Genomic DNA, 25,318 nt, shown 5'->3' with positions numbered 1-25,318 from the left:
GAGCTGGCGAAGAGGACTTCAGGAACCAACCTTGTTTGGATGGGCACACCCCCCCCTGCCTAGGTGCTCAGCATGATGGGGATGCTTTTGGTATATGATGACTTTTGGCTGGTGTTGGATCACAATTCACTTTGTTATTGGCGCAGGGGTACTAAAGGGTTGTTATCCTTGTTGTGTGAATCAAGGGCAGCAGAACTGTACGTGGCGTTCCCTGTGTGACACTCTGTACCTCAAAGTACTATGGAACCCCCATATTCACACTGTCATATAATTATGATATGTGTCATACAAAGTATTCCTTGTGAGGTATCATTTCCAAAGTCTTGATCTGTTGAACATTAACATCTTGTTGGATTGTGTGTGCTATCATTGTATGTGGAGTTATGAAGCATTGCTATCACTGAAATATGTTGGAGGTTGGGAACACCCACAGCCAGCCTTTCAGTTACAACAAAGGAGTAGCTATCACCGGCCAGATGGGTGTTAATGGCTCATCAACACCCAATTCACTCTCCCAGAGTCTTCTCAGAGAAGGCATGTATGCCATGGGGGTGAACTAACCCAAATCACAGAAAAGATCTTTCCAGCAAGCTGGAAGAAGGTATAAAAGAGGGAGAATGACATCATCACTTGGCCTCTCTCTCTCCCTCCACTCCCATCTCAGCACCTGGAAGCATGTCTGGAAGACAAAGACTTTGAACTGGGGAAGTTTGGTCCCAGGTTGGAAGGATGTCCTAGCCTGTGTATTGAGGGAATGTAACCTGCTTGTACCATCTGTTAGGGTGCTTGGTTCAAATCTTGATTAGGGCATGGCTACACTGGAAACTTCAAAGCGCTGTCGCGGGAGCACTCCCGCAGCAGCGCTTTGAAGTGTAAGTGTGGTTGCGTGTGATGCATCTGAAGAAGGGGGTTTTTTACCCACGAAAGCTTATGCCCAAATAAATCTGTTAGTCTTTAAGGTGCCACCGGACTCCTTGTTGTTTTTGTGGATACAGGCTAACACGGCTACCCCCTGATACTAAAAGAGTGTGTTTTCATTAAAGTGCCTGGGGAAATCTCAGCTCAGGTTACAAAGGCTGGTGCATGTCCACTTCCTTTGACGAAGTGGTGAACTAGGTAATGAACTTACCCTGGCCAGGCCTCTGACCAATGCAAGATGGGACAGTTCTGGGACAGGTGAGCTGGGGGAAACTGGCTGAAGCCTCTTTATTAATGGTTCATGAATGGCTGGGGATCATTCATGTACCTCAGCTGGGTGTGTCCCTGCCTGTGGATGGCTGTGTAAGTGCAGGGCCTGCCAGAGGCTTGTAGCCTGAAATCAGCATCACAGTGTGAGAGGCAGCCCAGGCTGGTGGGTTTGGAGGGCTCAGCAGTCCCACAGTCCAGGCTGCACCCCGGGGACCCCGTCACACCCTGACTAAGGACTCAATCTCAGCAAAACTGCACTCGGTAGGCAGGGGACATGGGTGCCAAAGCTCAGTGGAGTTGAGAGAGGGTGTGGACAAGTACTTGTACCTGGTGGTGTGGGTCCTCCCTAAGGGTCCTAGACGTCATTTGACCCTTCCTGTTTCCACTGTGTAATAACAGAGCTGATTGAGACTCAAGGGAGAGTCTTGTTGCAGACCAATAGAGCTGAAATCACTGATAACCAGGCCTAAGCATTAGACCTGCTTTGGGACAGTGTCTCTGATGCAAGAGACTTCTCAGCCTGCACTAGCCATGAGACTTCCCCACTAACAGCTGAAATCACTGAGAGCTGTGTTACGTGGTGGGACATCAATACATCCCAGAGGGTGCAGAGCAAAGCAGAGTGGTGAGTAGCTGTCAGGACAACTGAGGGAGGGACCAGCACAGCAGCTGGCGAAGTGGTGAGTGGCTGGCAGGGCGGACGGCGGAGTGGAGTGCAGTGGCGATCGACCAGCAGGCTGGCTGGTGGAGCACAGAGGTGAGTGGATGGCAGGGGAGCCGGCGGAGCAGAGCAGTGAGCAGCCAGCAGGGTGGTTAATACTGGAGCGAGCCCCTGGACAGCTGAGGAAGCAAGGTCCCCCCACCGCGAGGGTAGGAGGAGGACTCTGCAGAGGCACCTCTGAACTCTGGGTCTTCACTGTCCGAGGACAACAACTGTGAGTGGGGTGCAGTGGAGGAAGAAGAGAGGGACACGTTAAAGGAACTTTTGGTTGCTGGACTTATGAACTGGAGGCAAAAGGACACTGCCCAACATACTCTAGGGTGGGTGTTTTGCTCATGGTTTTATGCTTACAACTCCTGCTTGCAGCATCTTCCCAAGTTAATGCTGAGTTATCTTCCCCCTTTTTATTAAAAGTTTCTTTTCTACACTCAGACTCTGTTCTTGCAAAAGGGGAAATATTGCCTCTATAGGCAACCAATGGGTGGTGTGTAATTGTACATCCCAGTTGTTTGTCTCACTCTATAAATGTCAGGGTATCTTGCCTTATCCTTTTGTGTGGCCTAGGGGACAGAAGACTCCTGCTGCTGACTGAGCTGCTCCTTGCCACTGGACACTCATATGTAAATGTACCTGTCGCCAGGACGCTAGGACTGTGCCTTGAAGGCAATACACTGGCCGAGTGCCTTTGTCACCAAACCACGCTTGTGGTCCTTCTGTGTGAGCAGCAGCGAAGTCTGCTGAATGATCAGGCTGCACTATCTGCTATTAGGGTTGCCAACATTGTCTTTCAAAAATAAGGGACTGTTTTCTTAGCACCCCCCATCCCACCCCTCCTCCTGATATTATTAATAATAATACTAAGCAGGACTCACCTACATTTGCCAGGAGTGTTTCTTGCTGCTTTTTGCAGCACTGACGGTGGTCTTGGTTGACAGGACCAGGCTCCGTACCTATCTGGCTCCCCACGGTGCAGCTGCGGCAGCCACCAACCAGCAGTGATGCTCCTGTGCTGGGGTTGTAGGCAGAGCCTCTGCGAGCGGGGAGGCTGGGTCTTGGGAGTACCCACCCCCCTGCCAGACAGATCCCCTTCCTGACCCTGGCCCTTCAGGGCAGCTCCAGGGCACACAGACCCCGTTCACTTTTCCTGCCAGAAAGAACCTGGGCCAGGAAAGCACATGGGGCTGCACTCAAAGGCTTGCACATGGCCCCATCTGCTTTCCCTGCGCAGCCCTGAAGGGTCCAGAGGGGACTGGGAAGATGCACCCATGGGTACTGGCTCTCTGCTGCTGAAATGCGGGATAAGGGCTGTACCAGCCGGGGCGGGCCAATCACTGTGGGCACAGGAGGCCACGCCCCCTCTCCCTTGCTGCACGTGCTCCAAGCGGAGAACGCCTATAAAAGGAGGCAGCCCAGGCCAGGGGAGAGCGGGAGTGCGCTGTTGGCCCCTGCAGAGCCCCTGGTGGTAAAGCCCGGGGACCTGGACTGCCTGGCAGGCGACCCGCCAACTGCGGAGACCACCGTGGAAGCCGAGCCGCTGGCGATGAGGAAGCTGCCGAAACTACACCCCGGCCCCTAGAGTCATTAGGCCTATAGACTGATTGTTCGCTTGCCTCAACCCGCCCCGGGGCTGCAGCCTGCTTGTTGCTTCGCCCTGACCTGGGGGCTAATTTCCCAGACTGATTGCTTTGCCGCCCCCGCCAGGAGGCTGCGGGGCCACAGGCTCTTTGATTGTTTTGCCTCTCAGAATCCAGGGGTTATCTGTTTAGGTGCCCCCGGCTGGGGGCCGGGCCACACTTGGCAGAAATCACCCACTTAACGGGGAAGCCTGACGACCGAGTGGCGGAGTGGGCCACTCCCATACTGGTGTCACAGAGCGTGGGGGAGTCAGGGCCCTGCACCCCCACTTCCTGCGATTCCCCGTGACTCTCAGCCAACCAGTAAAATGGAAGGTTTATTGGATGACAGGAACACAGTCCCAAACAGCTTGTAGGAACAACCGGGACCCCTCAGTCGAGTCCTTCTGGGGGGCAGGGAGCTTAGACCCCAGTTCTGGCACTCCCTCCGTTTCCCCAGCCAGCTCCAAACTGAAACCCCCTCCAGCCCTCTCACCCCGCCTCGTTCCTCCTCCAGCCTCTGTCCAGTTTCCTGGGCAGAAGGTGTCACCTGGTCCCAATCCCCATCCTGGGCTCTCATGTTACATGCTCAGGTATCTTCCCTCAAGGAAAGTCTCCCATCCCCCATGCAGACAGTCCCAGTAAAACTCCCCTGCAACATTCCCAGGTCAATACTCCCCACTCCCTGCTGCGTCACAGCTGGGCTGACAGGGGCGCCCCAACTCGACCATCAAGGCCCCGCCTGTCACAGCATCCAGGACTAATCGAGTATGGGACAGGCTATTTTCTATTTCAGTAAGGGACGTCCCTTGTAATATGGGACAGCTGATAACCCTAGGCAGTGTTGATAACACCGGCGCTTCTGAGGTAAAACCACCGAGCAGCTGGCAGAGCTCCAGCAGCCCGAACAACATTAGTGAGGCAACAACAGGCCAGCCTTCTACACTGGACACCACCCACAAAGTCATGTGTCCCGGCACAGTCCTGACCGATTGCAACAGTTGTGTGTTGGGTCACCTCTGACGACTAGCCTGCTGTGCTCACAGAGAGCAACCTCCCCCCCCCCCCCCGACACACACACACAAAGGACCCCACGTTATAATAGAGACAACTTGGAAACATCAACAGGAGTTATTCAGTCTTAATTGTGCTGGTGGGGAACGGGACTTCCTGTGGCGCAGTGAGCGGGGGGAAGGGACAGTTGATCTGTGCTTATTGAAGTTTGCTCAGCTTGTGGGTCTGGGTTCGCCCTCTGATGTTTCCTGTCAGAGCAGCAGAGAGCTCAGCAGTCAGCACAGGGATAGCTGTGCTCTCTGCTCCTCTGAGAGGACACACCAGAGGGCCTCTCCAGCTCTCTGGGTCCTGGCTTCCGGTCTCACCCTGTAAAGCTGCCGTCCTGTCCCCTCCAGGACGATGCCTCCTTGGGTCGCTGTTCCAGATGCTGGGGTCCCATTCCCATCCCAGTCTCTCTTCCCCAGGGCTGGGTGCTGCAGGGGCCCCTTGGGTTGTTGTCCTGTCTGGGTCCCATTCCCATCCCGGTGTCTCTCCTTCCTGCAGGGGTTCACCATGTCTCCCGCTTCCAGCTCATCTCCCCCTGGGCGGCCCCTGGTCTGCCCAAGCGGCTGCATGTGATGAGGGTGAATGACTTGGTGCTCTCAGCCTATGACAGCAACACCGGCAGGCTGGCTCCCTGCAATGGGTACAACCTGGGAGACCAGTTCTGGAGCGAGAGCAAAGCTTGGTACCAGGCCTGGGACTCCTGGGTGGAGACCGAGTACCAGAGCCTGGTGAGGAAGATGAACACCAGCTCCCCAAGGGCAGGTGAGTCCCTGAGCCCCAACACTCAGCTTGGCTCAGAAAGGGAATGGGTGGGCACTTGAATTTAGGTTGGAGGGAGGTGGGGGAGAGGACACCAGAGGGGAGTGATTTCCCTAATACTTAGTGTGGGGGAGAGGGGATGGAATCCAGGACTCCTGGTTTCTATACATGGGAGAACTTCGCCCTGCCTCTCCTCCTCGTGGCAGCTCTGTGCTCAGCTGCTCAGTTCCTCACGCAGCCATTCTGCCCCCAGAGTCCTACTACATGCAGATCCTGAAGACCTGTGAGCAGGACGATGCCATCACCTCAACGGGGAGGACATGCTGCAGTACCAGGCCGACCAAAGCTGCTGGTTCTCATGGCACCTGGCGGCCACCGAGTGACCAGACATGGAGCTGTCCGTGCAATGGCTATCAGCTCGGACTGGAGCCACATGGAGCATCCCTGGAAAAGGGGATGTGCTGGGGGGTCGTGGATAAGGCCAAAATCCCTGAGGTACATTGTAGGGTGTACCTTTGCTGAACCTCCATCCTATGCTCCTCCCCTCACTCCAGTCACCACTGTACCCATAGCTCCCCCCTCCCCCAAACACCCCCCATTTTCCATTCTCTGTCCCCACTCAGGCATCACCTCCATTTTTCTCCATTTGGGAATTTGTGGCTGTTATACAGGTCTGTTTGTTCACCTGGGATAGAATTTTGGTCGGGGGTTGTAACCATGATTGTGAAGCTCAGTCCAGCAGCCTCCTGTTGCTAACTACTGACAGTAGAAGGTCATAGACCTGGTAACACTGTTCAGGATGCTCAGTGCTTCTGTCCTTGGAGCTCCAGTTATCACTACTAACAGCAGATCAGGCAGCCTGCAAATTCAGTGGGCTTTGATGTTACTCATAAAGAAAGACCACAGGCACCATTCGGTGACAAAGGCACTCAGCCAGGTGTATTGCCCTCAAGGCACAGTCCTAGCGCCCTGGCTCTGTGGTTACAGGGACATTAACACATGAGTGCTCAGTGGCAAGGAGGGGCTCAGTCAGTAGTGGGAGTCTCTACTGTCCCCTAGGCCACACAAAGGGTAAAGGTGAGGTACCCCGACATTTATAGACTGAGACAAACAACGGGGATGTACAATTTATGTACCACCTGACGTGTTTCATGACATCTCTTTATTACCTCTTCTTGTTCCTGTTATCTTGGACACAACATCCCTATTCATTGTTCTTTCAAACCATCTTATCTTGTGCTAGATGGGGATATATCTGGGCTAGTCTTAAAATGTAATTACATAAATATCTAATGCTTAATACGCTAGCAACAACTCTGCAAAGTTCATGTTCTGGACAGTGAACTTGTAAGCATCTGCCTTAGTACGTGGCCTGACTTTGGTTCACAGCCTCTGGTTCAGGCCTCAGGCCTTGCATCAGGCCCAGTACTCCACGCTCGCTCTTTCTCTACTGTTCTTCTTTTTCTTCTTTAGATTTTTCTCACCAAATCTCTTTCCTGAAGGACTGTGACTGATTAAAATATGACCATATAGATCATTGTTGCAACCACCGTTATATATTTGCAGAACATATTGTACAAAGGTTGTTGAGTGAGGTGTCTATGAATAGGTTATGATTATGCTATCTGTATGCATGTATCATTTTTGTATGTGAAGTTATAAGCATTTGAATATCCACCAGCTTTATGGTAATTGTCTGACCCATTCTTTGCAGTTCACCCTAATTTAGTGACCATAGCTAGCCAGCACTGTGATCCTGGTCACAGCCAAATAGGCCATGTAAGATATCTGCAAAAATGTTAGAATTTGCCAGATATGATAATCTTGTTCATATGTTTGTATCACCTTTGTATTATGAGATATAGATAAGTAGGTATGTCTGTATTTCAAACTTATGCTATGACACCCCCAGACAGTTTGGCATCAGCACTGCCTAGCCTGCTTCATGGTCCATTGAGGACCATCAGCTACACAACTGACCCATTGAGAGAAGGCAGACACGCCTTGTGACTCAGCAAGGCCTGCAGGGAGATGCCTATGGACAGAACTCTGAGGCTTCCCAGCCACGTGCGGGGCAGCTTGTGTTGGAAACAAAGGAAGCAGAGGCCGCATGGCAAGAGACTAAACAGTGCAGCTGCATCTTCTCCACTTTGTCTTCAGCCCTGCTTCGTACCGCTGGAGGAACCTTGCTACAAAATTAAGCTCTGAACAAAGGCCTGAATGACCCATCCCAGCTGTGGATGTTCTCCAGAGACTTGACTTAGGCCAGCAGTTTAGTCCATCACTGCTACAAGCCTGAACCAAGAACTTTGCCATTACTGGATGTAATTTTTCCTTTAACCAATTTTAACTCTCACCTTTCTTTCTTTCTTTTTTTATAAATAAACCTTTAGATTTTAGATACTAAAGGATTGGCAACAGCGTGATTTTTTTGGGTAAGATCTAAGTTATAGATTGACCTGGGTGTATGGCTGGTACTTTGGGATCAGAAGAACCTATTATTTGATGAGTCTGGTTGTAAAGAACCACTCATCTCTGAATCCAGTGGTTTTGGTGTTGATAGAAAAACTAGAATGCCTGAGGAAACTGCCTTTATGTTTTCTTGTTAGCCAGTGTGGGGAAACAGGAGTTTACTTTTGTGGCTGGTTTGGTCTATCTTATAAAAGAATAACCACCAGTTTTGGGTTGCGTTTGCCCTATTTCTCAGCAGTTCGTCCTGAATTTGGCATCCTCCATTGTGACCCACTAAGGCACGGTTACAAGGACACCAAAAGGGCAGCGTTGGGCAGAATGGCCCATCCCCTTATTATTTTGTTCACCAATTAGGCCTAAATTTCAACACATCAGTTTTAACTTCCGGCTCCATGTCATCTGGCTTTAACAAGTATGATTTCTCAGCATGGTCCTTGGATTATATCAAAGTAACCTTTTTAGTTTAGACTGATCCAATTTTTCTGTCTGGTTTCCCTGTGCCTTGCACATCAACATTTGCTATTATTGGTCATTACAACATCTTATGAACTTTCACTCACTTCTTACAATTAAACTCAAAATTAGGGTAAATTTGCAGGCCCTGTTAGTGCAACACAGTCCCGCTCTTTTATGAACCCGTTCCACCTAGGATCAGACATTTGTTCATAAAACCACAGTTACAAAACCAAAATCTGATTTCAGTTTAAGCATTTAGAGGAAAGGAGTTCTATTTTAAGCATGGTAAATTCCTTGTCCTTAAATTGGGATTTACAAATCTTAACTTAATCCAATTGTGATGAAGTGGGGATTTTACCTTGTTACGTTGTATGTGAGTCTTACTATTGAGCCTATGTGATGTTTATTGTTTTGCAAGAATAATGTGTGCCTCAGTTTCCCTGTGTGCTACACCAATACCTCAGTGGGAATAGGGATGTGTGACTTTGGCTAAGACCTCTGGGGCAGGTGAGGCTGTTCTAGCTGTCTGCTATGACCGGTGCCCTTCGTAACCTGAGACCTAGGAGAGGGATGCAACCAGGTGACAACCAGGTGACTCTTTGCCTGGGAAGCAAGAGAAAGACAAGGAGGAGGAACAATGGCGGTGTTGGAGGTTGGGTCTCTGTAAGCTAGCAGTCTGCTTGGGGGGCTGGAGGGGGGAGTCCAGGCCGCCTGGCTCAGGATTCCCCAAGATGGACTTGGCTGAAAGTCACTGATTTCTGTGCTAACAAGTTCTGTCCTACGCCATGTTCCTGTCGACTAATAAACCTTCTGTTTTACCGTCTGGCTGAGTCACGTCTGACTGCGGAGTTGTGGGGCAGGACCCTCTGGCTTCCCCAGGAGCCTCGCCTGGGCAGACTGGCTGTGGGAAGTGCACGGTGGGGCAGGGGAGGCTGAATGCTCCGAGGTTAGACTCAGGAAGGCCGAAGCTGTGTGAGCTTCTTGCCCTGGAGACAGGCTGCTCCGAGAGAGGAGGCTCCCCCAGAGTCCTGACTGGCTTTGTAGGGAGCAGTTCCAGAGCATTGCCCGGGGACTCCGTGACACCAATATCATAAAAAAATGACAGTAAAACCTTTCAGATATTAACACAGCTTTTGAACTTAGAACTCACTTCGTTTGTAGCTAAAGTGAAAGTGATAGCTGCTGTTTTATAGTTGTAAGATGTTTAAGGACAAGCCAGCTCTTATAATTGCCTTGGCTATAAGCCCAGAATGGCCAAAGATGGAAAAATTTCCCCCTTCTTTTACTGTTTACACAGTGAAAGCGGGGCATTTACACAAAGCCTGAACATTGTATGCACCAGTGAATAAGCTTGCTCACTGGGAGAGAAAAATTAGTCTTAATGCCATTCTTCCTCAAGCGTGTTGCCACCTTTAAAAAGAAGCCACAAAATGATGTTCTTTTGAAATCACTTTTGCTTTCCTGAACCAGCTGCAACACCCAAGGATGGTCAATAATCCCAGACATTTTTAGTCCGTGACAGATCCTGACCACCTGGTTTACCACCAACATTTGTGAAGACAACATGGCCTCTTGTCACAACTTGGCCCGTCATAGGATCCAACCTGTGACCCTAGAACTGTGCTGTCCTACACGCAGAGAAGAACAACAAAAATTTTTGGACATTATCACAAAAATTCGGGTGTTGGTTCTGTTGATCTGAGATTAAATTCACAGTCAATGCTGTCACATCCCTGAATTAAAATGGTATTCTATTAAGAAGAGGGGGTTACCCAAGATGTTATTTCAATGAAAGTTGTTTTAGCCACTTAATCTTCAACAATTTAAAATGCTTCATCTTTTACCTTTTTTGTTTTTACTTAAAAATACCCTATCATTACACCTTCCACACTATTACCAAGCACAGAAACCACCTGTTATATGTTATTGTGACATCTTATGAACTTTCACTAACATTTTGGAGTTAAACTCACAATTGGGGTAAATCTGTAGTCCCTATTACGACTGCCTACTGTAATTTTCACTGCCTACATCTGAAGAAGTGGGTCAGAGCCCACGAAAGCTTATGCTCCAATAAATTTGTTAGTCTTTAAGGTGCCACAAGGACTCCTCATTTTATTATGACAACGAACCCTGGGAATAAGCCTAAGAGAGTTGTAAATTGCTGTAGCATGGCTCTTCCAACGTCCACCTCTGGTAGTCGTTCTGCAGAGCTGGCTCAATGTGCGAATTGAGGGGAGGGATAGGATACAGAAGGACCTAGACAAATTGGAGGATTGGGCCAAAAGAAATCTGATGAAATCTGATGAGGTTCAATAAGGATAAGTGCAGGGTCCTGCACTTAGGACGGAAGAACCCAATGCACAGCTACAGACTAGGGACCGAATGGCTAGGCAGCAGTTCTGCGGAAAAGGACCTAGGGGTGACAGTGGACGAGAAGCTGGATATGAGTCAGCAGTGTGCCCTTGTTGCCAAGAAGGCCAATGGCATTTTGGGATGTATAAGTAGGGGCATAGCGAGCAGATCGAGGGACGTGATCGTTCCCCTCTATTCGACATTGGTGAGGCCTCATCTGGAGTACTGTGTCCAGTTTTGGGCCCCACACTACAAGAAGGATGTGGATAAATTGGAGAGAGTCCAGCGAAGGGCAACAAAAATGATTAGGGGTCTGGAACACATGACTTATGAGGAGAGGCTGAGGGAGCTGGGCTTGTTTAGCCTGCAGAAGAGAAGAATGAGGGGGGATTTGATAGCTGCTTTCAACTACCTGAAAGGGGGTTCCAAAGAGGATGGCTCTAGACTGTTCTCAATGGTAGCAGATGACAGAACGAGGAGTAATGGTCTCAAGTTGCAGTGGGGGAGGTTTAGATTGGATATTAGGAAAAACTTTTTCACTAAGAGGGTGGTGAAACACTGGAATGCGTTACCTAGGGAGGTGGTAGAATCTCCTTCCTTAGAGGTAACAGCTGCTATTTGGAGCCGCTGAGGACTATTCTGCTGCACTAACACAAACCCTCCCCATAAAGGAAACACACATTATAACAGAGACGACTGGGAACAAGCTACGGGAGTTATTCAGTATTTATTGTGCCAGTGGGGATCGAGGCTTCCTGTGACACACTGAGCAGGGCGGGGAAGGTACGTGTGATTTGTCTTTATTGAATTTTGCTTAGACTGGGAGTCTGGGTTTCCCCTCTCATGTTTCCTGTCAGAGCAACAGAGAGCTCAGCACAGGGAGGGGTGGCCGAGCCCTCTCCAGCTCTCTGGGTCTTGGCCCCAGGCCTCACCCTGTAGAGCTGCCATCCTGTCCTACCCAGGGTGATGGCTCCTTGGGCTAAACCTTCTGGCTCCTGTATCTCTTCTCTGTCCCCTTGGCTGGTAAGTGACCTGTGTTCTCCTGGACAGCCTGGGTCCCATTCCCTATCCCAGTCTTTCCCCCACAAGGCTGAGTGCTACAGGGCCCCATCGGATCGCTGTTCCAGATGCCTGGATCCCATTCCCATCCTGGTCTCTCTTCTTCCTCCAGGGGTTCACCAGGCCTCCTATTTCCAGCTCATCTCCCCGCAGAAGGCCCCTGGTCTGCCCAAGCACCTGCATGTGATGAGGGTGAATGACTTGGTGCTCTCAACCTATGACAACAACACCGGCAGGCTGGCTCCCCGTAATGGCTACACCCTGGGCAACCAGGACAGCCAGCAGTTCTGGAGAGCATGCAGCGCTCTCTGCCTGGTCAGTGACTCCTGGGTGGAGACCAAGTACCAGGCCCTGGTGTGGGAGGTGAATTCCAGCTCCCCCCCCAGCACTCAGCTTGGCTTGGAAAAGGGATGGGTGGGTGGCTCAAAGGAGGTAGGAGGGAGCTGGGGGAGGGGACACCAGAAGGGAGCGACTTCCCTGATATATAGTGGTTAGGCTTGGTGGGGGAGAGGGCTGGGAGCCTGGATTCCTGGGTTCTGTCTTTGGGTATGGGATGGGCTGTCAAACTGACGGAAACTGTCAAAGTTAAAAGTATGCACAGAGCTATAAAAATGTTTGGAAAACTGTCTGTGAGTTTATTTTCACAAACAAACTTCAGTACTTCTTCAGGACTGGAAGGTTTCTTAAGTCGTCTTGAAAAAGCCTGAAGCTCACTCCACAAATCTGTAGCATCAATGTCTTTTGAATTTTCATGAGTCAATGCTGACTCCAGTTTTATACACAAGTTTCTTATCTGTTTTGCTGTTTCCTTTTGCAAGCTGTGGATATCATATAGAAAGCCAAATACTGACTCTAGCTGCTGCATCTGTTGAAATCTTTCGTCAACTGAGTGAATAGCAGTATCAAGGACTGCGAAGTAGAAATTCACTTTGAACCTTTGTTTTGAGTTCTGAATGGGTGTGTCTCATCCTTCATACAAAACCTGCTGTTTCTTTTGCCGAATGCGAACTGGCTCTGGTTCAAATTCTGTTGGAAAGTCTATTTCTTCAGCAAGCTCAATCTACCAGTGTTCTTTTGAACCCTTCATCTCTTCTGAATTCCTCCAGAATATTTTTAGTTTGCTGCAGTTTTTGAATAGCAGAATGTATGTTCAAGTTCTTTTCCTGAAGCTGCTTACTAGTGAGGTTAATCTCGAAAAGGATATTATATCACAAAATGAGTGAAGTCACAAATTTGAACTTGGAAAGGCCATTTGCAAGAACTTCTGCATCTGAATGTGCTGTATTGCCAGATGATCCAGTAAAGGTAGTAACATCAGAAATTTTAATTAGGGCATCATAAATGTTTCCCAAGTTCATAGAGAAGAGGCTTCAAAGCATCAATGCGACTCTCCCATCTTGTCTGACTAAGTGGTTTTACAGTTAGAGGATTCACATGGTGAGACAGAATCTCCCAACGGCGTGTTGAGCCTGAGAAAAAGACATAAACATGTTGCACCGGGTCAAAGAAACTGCTTGCCTCCAAACAGCATCATGCAGCATCATTGACAACCAAATTCAGAGAATGCGCACTGCAAGGAATGAAAAAGGCCCTAGGATTGATTTCCGTCATTCTCCTTTGCACACCATTGTCTTTACCCTTCAGATTACTCCCATTATCATAGCCTTGGCCACGTAAGTTTTCAACAGATAATGACATTGTTTCAGTCATATATGCTCCAGTCATCTCCTTCAGCGGTACAAAACCCCAAAAATGTTCTTTTATGAGCACTTCTACATTATCTTCATCTGCAGACTTTTCCATATCCACAAAACGAATGATCATCTTCCTTTGTTCAATGCGACTCGCACCTGTTGTACAGCCCAGTGTTATTGAAAAGCATTTTGCAGAATGGGCAGCGTCTACAATTTTCTTTTTAATGGCATTTGCTAGGATTTGAATCACTTCATTCTGCATATTTTTTCCTAAGTAATGAACCTGTGTTTCACAATCAGTTATTTTATGTAGATGCTCCTCCATGACTGGATCAAACAAAGTGAGGTATTCAATGAATTTTAAAAAGTTTCCATTACCTGGAGTATGTCATTTTTCATTTCTGCTGTGGCTGTGGAATGCTAAATTTTGCCCACTGAGAACTCTCAGTAAAGCAATCAGAAGCTCTAATATTTGTTGCCAATATTCTTCTTTTTCCTTGATCACTCGTAAATTTTCTTCATCGATAGTTTTTCCTCTTTTCAATTGTAATTCAAGTTCTTTCCAATTTTGAAAATATTCCAAATGTTCTGTACTTTGTTTATGTGAAGAGAGAATTGAAAATATGTTTTTCCAGTCCTTTGAACCATTTTCAGTAAGTGATGTACCAATTGCTTGATTTCTAAACAACTTGCAGCAAAAGCAAAACACAGAGTCCTTCGACACTGAATATTGTAACCAGTTTTGATTAATTTCTTCCCCATTAATGAGTTTCCTCTGGTAATGCTGAGCAGAGAATTTCATTTTATTTCCATCCTTAGGAAAGGGAAATTCATGAACTTGTTCGGGTCCAAGTTCCATGAGAATTTGCCGCACACTGTCACTGTGCCCCAGAAGCCACAGCATCAGAGATGTGTGAGCACATCACCAGCGTGGACACACTGCCTCAGATACAGGGTGGGTACCAGTGCAGAGTGGAGGCTTGTAGGCAAGTTTGGAAAGCATGGTCTGGCAGGCAGGGTACATGGACCTGGCACATGATGCAGTGCAGACATACCCTTAGACTAGAGAAGAAATGAGGTGGGGAAGGAAAAGGACACATGGGGCAGGGGGTTTGATAGCAAGACCCCAAATCTCCCATCCTAGGGTGGGGTCAGGACTCAGCCACAGCTGGGGAGGTGGTAATGTTGTCTGGGTCCCTCTCTGGCCCAGGACTGCCTGGGTGCTGGTGGCTCATTAAACACTGTGTCCCTGCCCCAGAGAGACTGTCTGGGTGTCAGCTCCCTGCAGGCTGGGGGGAGGGGGAATTGCACTCCGGGAACCCAGGGAAGAAAAGGGTGTGTTGGTGACGCCCAGAGAGGAAGGTCAGGGGAAGGGGGCGGGAATGCCCAGCTCTGCCTGATATAACCTGGTCTCTTTGTGAGCATCTCATGTTGCAGAGGATCCTCAACAGAAACCCCCAGCTCCATCCACCCTAGAGGGAGACTCCCCGACAGGGACAGGGACAGTGACTGCAAACACAACTCCTACCTGTGAGTATCTTCCTCATGACCAGCCAGCCCAGGGTTGGGAAAGCAGAGGCTGCGGTTTGGGATTGAGGGGTACTGGCAGAGTTGTGGGAGGAGGGGGGAGCTCCTTCTCCCCCAGTGGTCAGCTAGTTACATGCAGAGTTGCCAATTTAGTCCTTTTCCAACTAATTGTTCTAACTGGAAAAAAATCCATTCAGTTGTTGGTTGGAAATTCGAATTGAAATTGAACCATATATCTATAAATGTATATATATTATATGTATAAAATGTATATAAAAATCATCATACATTCAAATGCTGGTGTTTATTTGTGTTTTTTGATGGTTAAAAGGTGGTGACAAGAGTTAGCGCCAAATCACCTTGCCAATGAAAACTTAAGGAACTTGCTTGTAGCAACCAGGCAGTCACAGGAAGCTTAACTCCTTTTTTGATTGAAATTTTGTGAAAGCTTATGCATATATAGAAGGAATTAATATAATTTCTCATTCTTTCAACAGCTAGATTAGTATGTTTTAGTGACTTTGCTCCAGAATGCTTGATTTGTGACTAGGAAACGTATAAATATATGTTTCCTAGAAGGACAAGATATTTAGAAAACCTTATTTGCCAAGGTTGTTATCTTGCACCATCACTGTCTCAAAGAGTTTCTGTACTTTAAAAAAAATTATATTAAAATTAATTTTTCAAAAGTAAATTTAAATTAAATACACTTTAAAAATATTTTTGTTTTGCTTTTACTGTGGTGCTATACAGCCCATCTTCACCCCCATGATCTTATCCCTTGGCCCTCAGCCCACTGTAAATTCAACAGCCCCTCTAATTTCAATTCCCAGGGAAAACACTGAGCCCAATTCTGGGCTAGCAGGGGGCTGCAGGTTGGAACTGAGGGGCACCGGCAGAGCTGGCGGGGAGAGGGGAGCCAAGGACTGGGATAGCAGGGGGCTGTGGGTTGAGATTGAGGGAACTTTGGTGCACTGTTTTCTTTTGAGCTCTGTTCATGGACTCCTGGCTGGGCACAGAGTTGTTATATGTCAGGATCTTGTTCTTGTTTCCTCACCTCTTTATCTCCACGCAGGGCAGCCCTTTGTACTTACTGGGTGCGACAGAGGAGACATGGCCCAGTCAGATAGATCAACGGTGGTAAGTGGGAACCCAGGTGAAGCAGGATTCTCCCAAGGCAGGACCCTGGGCTTTCCCCTCCCCTTCCTCTCTCAAGAAAATTCCCCGCCGCCCCCCAAAGATAGTGTTGCAGGCCCAGGGCACATTTAGGAGACTTCACTGCAGATACTTCCAGGGCTGCCCAATTCCTGTCCCAGGTGCCTGGTTGCTCTTGGAACCAGGGTTGTGGGGGGGGTCTTCAAGCATCAAACATTCACAAAAGATCAGATGAGCTAAGGTCAAAGGGCTGCAGCTCCACTGGAAGCGGTGGACCAGACCCCAGCTGGCGTATATTGGCAGTAGCTCCATTGGTGTCACTGAGCCAGATCTCCAGCTGGCTTTAACGGGCCATAGTGTCACTGGCGTCAATGGGCCATACTCCCGCTGGTGTATGTCAGCCGTAGCTCCACTGGGGTGAGAGAAGAGGGGTCATTGTTGCCCTGAGGGATTCATTCCTGGTGTCACTGAAAAGTTTTTCCCTTGATAGAAACAGAGAAGTCTCCTGACGTCTCCCAGTCCAACCCCATGTGCACATGGTCTTCTCAAGCTGCCTTGATCCTTTTGCCAACTGCACCCTTCCCTTCCCTCCACTTTGTCCCCACCCCAGGGCTCCAGGCCAGTCACTGGATCATTGGTCCCTCGGAAGGACTCCCCGGGCACAGACATCTTTCGCAACCTCAGTGGAGACTGCATCGTCCGTTCTGACCTGGGATGCTACCTGCAGATGACTGAGTTCCTTGAGAAGGGGCACAACATCAAGATCCAGGGCCTACACCCTGCGTGCCTGGGTGGGGATCACTATGTGGGCAGCAGGCAGGACCCCAATATCTACATCATCAAAGGCAGTTCCTACCGGGTGGTGCAGGACCTAAGTACAGATAAGGGAGCTCAGGTCTTTGAGCTGCATCCCAGGTGCCGCGGTGGGGACCACTACGGGAGGGTTTGTTGGACCTTCTTCATCATTTTCCAAAACCAGGGTGTAATCCACAGCGTGAAAAATTTGAGGATAGCTGAAGGTGAAAATAATGTTGTCCTGCCCCCTGAATACTGCAAGGGGCTCTACTACTTCGGGATCGATCATTTCCTAACCCTGATCAAGATGGATGAGAAGCGGGGGGCTCAGTTCTTCCTGTACCCAGACATGAGATTTGACAAGCTGGACTCCTTCTACTCCATCCACCCAAAGTGCTGAACTTCTTCCCTGGGGGCTTGACGCTCACCAAGGGCACTCAACTGGTGGCTGGGAATGCATCAAGACCCTGCACAATGACTCCGACTCCCCCATCATCTGGTCCGACAAGGTCACCCGCAAGGTGGGCTACGCCAAGCAGAAGATGTCCAGCATTGAGCACAACTGGAGCATCTCCACTGAGATGTCTATTGGGGCCAGAGAGCTCACTAAGCTCATCACCCAGGTCCAGTTCTCCCTCAGGGCCGAGTACGGTGGGAGAAGCGTCTGCACAGAGCAGGAGGACTGGAACGAAGCCCAAGAAGAAGAGGAGTCAATCCAGGTGACCCTGGAGCCCCAAAAGAACCTGTACATCTGGCAGTACCGCCTCAGCATAGGTCAGAAGCCCGTCCTGTTCTGCAGGGACCTCCAGTTCACCAAAGAAAACAACCCACCCGACCGCATCCCGCTGCCTCCAGTCCCCTAAGTGCTCATGAGGATGGAGAATGCAGCACCATGATGCTAATCTGGTTGTGTGCATGTGAGTTTCTTTGTCCTGTTATTGCTCCTTCAGATCTTTCCCTGAGCTGCTCAAAATTTCTCCCATCCCATCCCGACTGTTTCTCCTCCTGGTTTTCCTCCTGTTCCCAGCTGTACCCAAATCTTGTTTGCAATGAAGATGGTTTAATTAAACTTCCTTTCCTTCCTATTATTATTATTACAGCTGGTCAGAAAATGGTGTTTGATTTTCTTGTGGAAAATTTAGACTTTCTATTGAAAAACAAAAAATTGACTAAAACCTGCTGAAACCCCAGAAAATTGGGCAGAAAAGCGCTGACAACTGAAAACATTTGCAAAAACATGCCAAAAACTGAAAAGTTATTGGCAAAAAGCTGCCAAAACAAACACAAATTTGCTGAAAACTGAATTTTTTTTTACTTGTAGCCAAGCATTTTCAGGTTTTCTGACCAAAAAATGTCAGTTTTTGACAGAAACTAACACTTGCTGTGAATATATATATATATATATATATATATATATATATATATAATCCAATTTTCCCTCAAATCTAATGTTTCAACCAGCGTTCATTATGACAATACACAACCTGCCCAAACTTCTCTCCCCACCCCTTCTGCTTTTTCAGTTCTCTTTCATCCACCTGCTTCACAGCCTTCCCCAAACCTCCTGCCAAATCTTATCTGTAATGTCAGTGATTGAATGGCATGTTTTCTCTCCAATTGTTACTGCTACTCACAGCCTAGAATTTGCTTTGGGGTCCCTCAGAGTTAAGAGTCCAGTGGAAACCAGAGGAATCCCTGAAGTGTTGTAAGTGAGAATGGGGGTCAATACTTTGGATTTGCCCTGGTGCCAGAGTAGATATGAAAGCTGAAATCTAGCATATTGCATTTGCTGTCCATGTCTGAATGAAATTTTATTAGGATAATCCCGTATTACTGAGTCCAGGGAGCATTAGCATTCTCATTTTAATGCTAAGCTCTTGTCAGGTCTACTTCTACCATGGTCAGTACTGCTGCAGTCAACATAGTATGTAATCATCAGTTTTACGGATCAAATGTCCTACGGATGTACGGAACTCAAAATATACTCCATGGCCATAGATAGACCAGTGTTGGGGCCCAGGACTTATACCATAGACCAATCACTTAGTCAGCTTAATGACTTCACCTCTGGAAGAGCCGATAGCTAGGTCGGAGGGAGCTCTCACCAACATAGCAGTGTCTACACAGGGGGTTAAGGTCAGTATAACTACATTGTTTGGGGTGTGGATTTTTTTCACACCCCTGAGTGATGTAGTTACAACAAAGAAAGTATGTAGTGTAGACCAAGCCTTATTTATAATCATCAGTTCTTCAGTCTCTCCAATATATTTGTCAGACTTTAAGTGACTCTCTGAAGCACTTGGTCTGAAGGTGTCCTACTAACCTGGTCCCGGGCTTTCTAGTGTGGGGTTTGAAAGGGACAAGTATAAACTAACAAAAGCAGCTGTTTAAAGTTATTGTGGGAGGTTCTCTGGGGCCATTGACTTGGGCTGAGGAAGGAGAAACATGCTAATGGCATGGCATAGTTAAAATCCAAGACATATTTCCTTGAGGATGTGCTACGAAGAGAGCAGACACAGCAGGGCAACTTTCAGACACTGATATGAAAGAGACAGCAAGCGATACGGCCTCCGAAAGGAAGTCTCGCCGTTTCTTCCCAGCCTGGTAAGCCTGGCCCAGGAGAATGGGGACAGATAGCTCAGTGGTTTGAGCACTGGCCTGCTAAACCCAGGGCTGTGAGTTCAATCCTTGAGGGGGCCATTTAGGGATCTGAGGCAAAAATTGGGGATTGGTCCTGCTTTGGGGGGAGGGATAGCTCAGTGGTTTGAGCATTGGCCTGCTAAACCCAGGGTTGTGAGTTCAAACCTTGAGGGGGCCATTTGGGATCTGGGGCAAAAATTGGGGATTGGTCCTGCTTTGAGCAGGGGGTTGGACTAGATGACCTCCTGAGGTCCCTTCCAAACCTGATATTCTATGATTCTATGAATGCAGGACACATGGTCTGTCCAAGTGTCTGGCAGGGCTTCACTGGTGAGTTCAGCAAAGCTCTGAGGTCCACCATGACGACCCCAGTTTATACACCCGGTGTTGGGGTTCACTGGAGGACAATCTTCTTCTTTTCTACTGGACACTTGATGCAGCTCTCGGATTTCTGGTCTGTTACTTTCTCTGCAGCTTCCATCGAGATGGCACAGCCATGTTTTCTCTCATTCTGTGCTTATCTGAGGCTCTTGGTTTTCTTCTTTTTAACACTGCATTCCTGAATTAAAACAGCCAATTAATTGGGTCCCCCCCTTTTAAAGCAATTTCTTTGAATGTTTCAAAGTCACACATACGTCGGGTGCGTCTGCCTTTCAATATTCATTTTCCTTCCCGTGCCAGACAATCCCTATCAATTCCAGGAGGCACCAATCAGTCTGAAAGAAAACAGGCACAAGCTTGTATAGTTCTTCTACACGTAGCAGACACGGGGCCAGCTTTTAAAAGGTGTTTAGGTGCCTGAAGGTATGGGGTGGTGCCTAGTGGGAATTTTACGAATGCCAGGTGTGTCTGTAGGAGCAAGAGCTTCCTGAGTTGAGTCTTGCATTGGCCTCCTGGAAATCAATGGGACCAAATCCGTCCCTTCAAATCTGTGCTTACACCTTCCCAGTGCCCTCCTCCCAGCTTGGAAACCTGGCTCAGCCGCTTCCCATTCCCCAGCTTCTCTCCAAAATCTAGTTACCAAGGCAGATGATTTCATTATGTTTTCTCTCTGTTTTCTCTCATTATTACCTACAGCCTGAATTCTGATTTGGGATCGTTTAGGGGTTAAATCTTCTGCCAAAATGCAAACAAATTGTGAAGCCTAAATAAAGAATCTATTTTTCAGCATTCACTAAGTTGTGGGGTTGAATTTCCTTTGTTTTCCCCTTGGTTTGGGGTCTATAGAAGGGTAAAAATGGAGGTGAAAGCAGCAACGCAGGAGGAAGCCAGGAAGGGACTGGGAGCTTGGGATCTCTGTGGAGATGATGATGGGAAACCTAAAATAAACAGGGACATTGGGGGAAATGTTGATACTGCGAAAAACTGATAAATGAGTTTGGGGAGAGGAACAAAGAGGCATCACAGGCCTAAGACTCTTCATGGGCATGAGGCTCTTCACCATAGGGGAATTAAGATTAACTGGGACCCTTGTCACAAAGAACTTTTGGGCCCCCTGTGATGCTCTGTACCTTGGGGGAACACCCTACAACCCCATGTTCATCATTATAATATGATTGTGTGATCATTATAATATGATCAGTGCAAAATTTGTCATGTTGGGTGTCTTCGGAAGGCTCATGATGCACTGAGCATGGTTGTTATAGTAATGTTATAGTAATCGTTGTTATAGTGATGTTATAGGTTGTAATTTCATGTATATAGTTATGAGGCTGAAAATGTGTCCTCATGACTTAAAACAAGCCCAGGCAAAAACTCTCCAAGAACAGAGGGACAGTTCACACCGCATCAGGGCATGTATGGGACAAACCCAACCCAGCCTCACAAGAACAAAGGACTCTGGCCTAGGCAGCAACCAAGGATCTGTTGGACTCTTGATTGAGTCACCCCCCCTTCCTTTGGTCAGTCTGGGACTGCAATGAGGTAATGCTCACCTGACTCTGAAGTTGGGGGGCAAAGCCAAGAGGGAAGAAAGGACATGATAAAAGGGAGAGACGTTTGCCATGCTCTTCCTGTCTCTTCCACCTCCATGAGTGCCCAGTGGCAAGGAGGGGCTCAGTCAGCAGCGGGAGTCTCTGCTGTCCCCTAGGCCACACAAATGGTTAATGTGAGGTACCCCGACATTTATAGACTGAGACAAACAACAGGGATACACAATTGATGTACCAACTTACATGTTTCATGACATCTGTTTGTTACCTCTCCTTGTTCCTAATATCTCAGACACAACATCCCTATTCATTGTTCTTTCAAACCATCTTATCTTGTGCTAGATGGGGATGTAGAAGTGCTAGCCTTAAAATATATTTACATAAATATCTAATGCCTAATATGCTAGCAAAAACTCTGCTAAGTTCGTATCTAAGAATCTGCTTTAATACATGGCCTGACTAGTTCACAGCCTCTGATTCCGTCCTCAGGTCTTGTACCAGGCTCAGTGCTCCAGGCTCGCTCTTTCTCTACTGTTCTTCTTAATCTTTTTCTCACAAAATCTCTTTCTTGACGGACCCCTGTAGCCAAACAGCCAGCCCCCGCCCCTGCTCAGACCAGCATTGCTGGAAACACAGGAGGAAGCTGGAACAGGGCACTTAACATATATTCCAGCACAGCCTTTGAAGCTGTGAAAACACAGGTGTGCTGCTACAATGTGCCTCTGGGAACAGATACAAGGATTAAGCTCACAGCAGGCAGAGGCCCTGTGACAGACATGGCTCTTAGCCCCTACTAAATAGCGTGATGCACACACACCAACTTCCTAGGTGGGAAAATATTTACCCTGATAAAAGAAATGTCCAGTAGTTGAAACTTATTGTTTCTCTCCCTTGCAAGTGTAAACTACTCTTGCGAAAGCTGGCGTCACCCCGACAGACCAGCCTCAATTTGGCATAAAAAAGGAGAAAGAGAATAAAGGAGTACAGAGGTATAAGTAGGGGACCTACAGCACCATGATTTTTGAGTGCTTTTCACTATCTATCTGCTGGTCAGATAAGTGACAGCCTCCCAAGGCTTCTGCAGCTAAGAGGGTCCCTACGCCTTGTCCCTTATTCGTCTTTCCGTGGAATTGAGTGACCGATCCTGGCTTGGCACCGCTGGAATCGAGAGATGCAAGGAGGGTAAGAAGCACCCACACCTGATCTCCTATCTTTAGTGTACACATATTTTGAAATAGAGCTCTATACTTTGTTTTCTTTCTTTGGGATTGTGGCTTCAGTTTTGTAACTTGTTTGTGTGTGTAACATCTCTACATTTAAATAAGTAGGCACTAGCAATTTTGTAACCACATGATTAGAATCTACCTTAATAAATTTTGGTAACCATTTGTGCATAAGCCTGACTTGTTTTCTCTGGTTTACTGTAAAGCAGCCAACACAATTAAAGAACCTCAGCCGTTTTGGCTCTAAAGCCTGGCCATTAGGTGAGAGTACTAAGAGCCTAGCGTTGAGTTGTGCCGCCTCCACGGGGCAAACTCTTGGGGCACCTGTCAGTCAATCCTGGCTGCCCGCTGCGAAGGAGCTCTGAGCTCTAGCAGTTAAACTCACGGGTGTGGAGAGGCTCTTAGTGCTGCCATTGGGGCACCTGTCAGTCAGTATTGACTGCCTGCTGCAAAGGAGCTCTGAGCTCTAGCAATTAAAGTCACGGGTGGTTAGGACCTTGGGGCATCCGTCAGCCTAGCCCGGGCTGCCCGCCGCGAAGGGACAGTGCGTCCTAGCGGTTAAAGTCACGGATGGTATAAACGGGCATAGCTGGCACCTCACCAAACATCCTTGGCCGTCGGCTAACAACCCCAAAGGGCAGTGATGGGTGGAATGGCCCATCCCCTTATTATTTTGTCCATCAATTAGGCCTAAATTCCAACACACCAATTCTGGCTCATTAACTTCTGGCTCCATGTCATCTGGTTTTAACAAGGGGGGAGAATACTTTGTTATATTTTAAGTATGGGAAATTCCTTATCCTAAAATTGGGATTTACAAATCTTAACTTGATCCAACATTACAAAAAATGACAGTTAAACCTTTCAAATGTGAACAAAGCTTACGAACTTACAACTCACTTCCTTTGTAGCTAAAATGAAACTGAAAACTGCTGCTGTTATATGGTTGTAAGATGTTTAAGGACAAGCCAGCTTTTATCACTGCCTTGGCTGTACGTCTAGAATGGGCAAAGGTGGAAAAACTTCCCCCCTCTTTTACCATTTACACAGCTAAAGCTAGGTTTTTACAGAAAGCATGAACATTGTATGTACTAGGCCAGTGGTTCTCAAACTCCATTGTACCTTGACCCCCATCTGACAACAAAAAAACTACACGACTCCAGGAGGGGGGACCAAAGCCTGAGCCCCCCTGAACCCCACTGCCCTGGGGGGGGGGGAGAAAAGCCTGAGCCCCACTGCTCCAGGCAAGGGGGGGGCCAAAGCTGAAGCACAAGGGCTTTAGCCCCAGGCAGGGGTCCTGTAAGCTGAGCTTTGGTGCTCAGGGCTGAAGCCCTCGAGCTTTGGCTTCGGCCCTGGTTGGTGGGGCTCATGCTTTGGCCCCAGGCCCCAGCAAGTCTAAGGCCATATCTACACTACCCGCCAGATTGGCGGGTAGTGATCCATCTACTGGGGATCGATTTATCGCGTCTAGTGTAGACATGATAAATTGATCCCAAATCGCTCCGCCGTCGACCCCGGAACTCCACCATGGCGAGAGGAGTCGATGGGGGAGCGGCGGCCGTTGTTCCCGCGCCGCGAGGATGCGAAGAAAGTGATTCTAAGTCGATCTAAGATACGTCGACTTCAGCTATGCTATTCTCGTAGCTGAAGTTGCGTATCTTATATCGATCCCCCCCCCCAGCGTAGACCAGGCCTAAGACAGCCCTGGCGACTCCATTAAAAAGTTGGAGAACCACTGCACTAGTGGATAAGCTCGCTCACTTGGAGGACTCAGGCCTGTTGCCACCTCTCAAAAGAAGCAACAAAATGATGATCTTTTGGAACCGCTTTTGCTGTCATGAACCCGTTCCAACAGCCAAAGGTTGTAAAACATCCCAGACATTTTTAGTCCGTGACAGATCCTGACCACCTGGTTTACCACCAACATTTGTGAAGACAACATGGCCTCTTGTCACAACTTGGCCCGTCATAGGATCCAACCTGTGATCCTAGAACTGTGCTGTCCTACACGCAGAGAAGAACAACAAAAATTTGTGGACACTATCACCAAAAGTTGGGTGTTGCAACAGCCTGTTGATGAGATTAAATTCACAGCCAATGCAGTCACAGCCCTGAATTAAAATGGAATTCTATTAACAAGAGAGGGTTACCGAAGACGTTATTTCAGTGAAAGTCTGTTTTAGCCACTTAACCTTCAAAAATTTAAAATGCTTCATCTTTTACCTTTTTCGTTTTTACTTAAAAATACCCTGTCATTACACCTTCCACACTATTACCAACCATAGAAACCACCTGTTATATGTTATTGTGATGTCTTACGAACTGTCACTCACATTTTAGAGTTAAACTTGCAATTGGGGTAAATCTGCAGACCCTATTATGACAAGATATTCTGTGAATAAACCTAAGGGAGTTGTAAATTGCTGTAGCATGGTTCTTCCATTGTCCACCTCTGGTAGTCATTCTGCAGAGCTGGCTAAATGTTCGAATGTAAGCCAGGCTCTCCAGCCTCCTGGATCTTCCAGCTCCAAAGGACAGTGGGAATATGTATTTAGGCAGTACTTGAAGATGGTAGAGGGACAGCAGGATAGGGAAACCTTACCTGGACCATTCCTGGTTTCTAGAAGTTTGCGTTTTGCTCATCTCATTGTTCTGCCATGGGACGAAAATG

General features: G+C 47.9%; 2 protein-coding genes across 3 annotated transcripts; both read left to right on the top strand.

Moving 5' to 3' along the window:
- The first annotated feature begins 4,600 nt into the window (after positions 1–4,600).
- On the top strand, positions 4,601–7,725 carry LOC144929239 (uncharacterized). The gene is made up of 3 exons (XM_078848312.1): positions 4,601–4,675; positions 5,080–5,343; positions 5,594–7,725. Exons 2-3 carry the CDS (start codon positions 5,154–5,156, stop codon positions 5,860–5,862), a joined length of 459 nt encoding a protein of 152 aa, XP_078704438.1. The 5' UTR covers positions 4,601–4,675; positions 5,080–5,153; the 3' UTR covers positions 5,863–7,725.
- A 3,754-nt stretch (positions 7,726–11,479) lies between these two features.
- On the top strand, positions 11,480–22,783 carry LOC140897076 (uncharacterized). 2 transcript variants are annotated; one of them, XM_073309358.2, is made up of 6 exons: positions 11,480–11,646; positions 11,795–11,997; positions 14,196–14,331; positions 14,814–14,906; positions 15,979–16,043; positions 16,669–22,783. In XM_073309358.2, the coding sequence occupies exons 3-6, from the start codon at positions 14,286–14,288 to the stop codon at positions 17,251–17,253; spliced, it is 789 nt and encodes a 262-aa protein (XP_073165459.1). In that variant the 5' UTR covers positions 11,480–11,646; positions 11,795–11,997; positions 14,196–14,285; the 3' UTR covers positions 17,254–22,783. The 2 variants fall into 2 exon arrangements, with proteins under 2 accessions (XP_073165459.1, XP_073165458.1); XM_073309357.2 differs by lacking the exons at positions 11,480–11,646; positions 11,795–11,997; positions 14,196–14,331; positions 14,814–14,906 and having other exon boundaries at positions 15,598–16,043.
- The last annotated feature ends 2,535 nt before the right edge of the window (positions 22,784–25,318 follow it).

The sequence above is a fragment of the Lepidochelys kempii genome, chromosome 13, assembly GCF_965140285.1.
Source record: "Lepidochelys kempii isolate rLepKem1 chromosome 13, rLepKem1.hap1, whole genome shotgun sequence".
Taxonomy (NCBI): domain Eukaryota; kingdom Metazoa; phylum Chordata; order Testudines; family Cheloniidae; genus Lepidochelys; species Lepidochelys kempii.
Note: the sequence above shows the minus strand (reverse complement) of the source record. Positions and strands in the feature narration are given on the sequence as shown.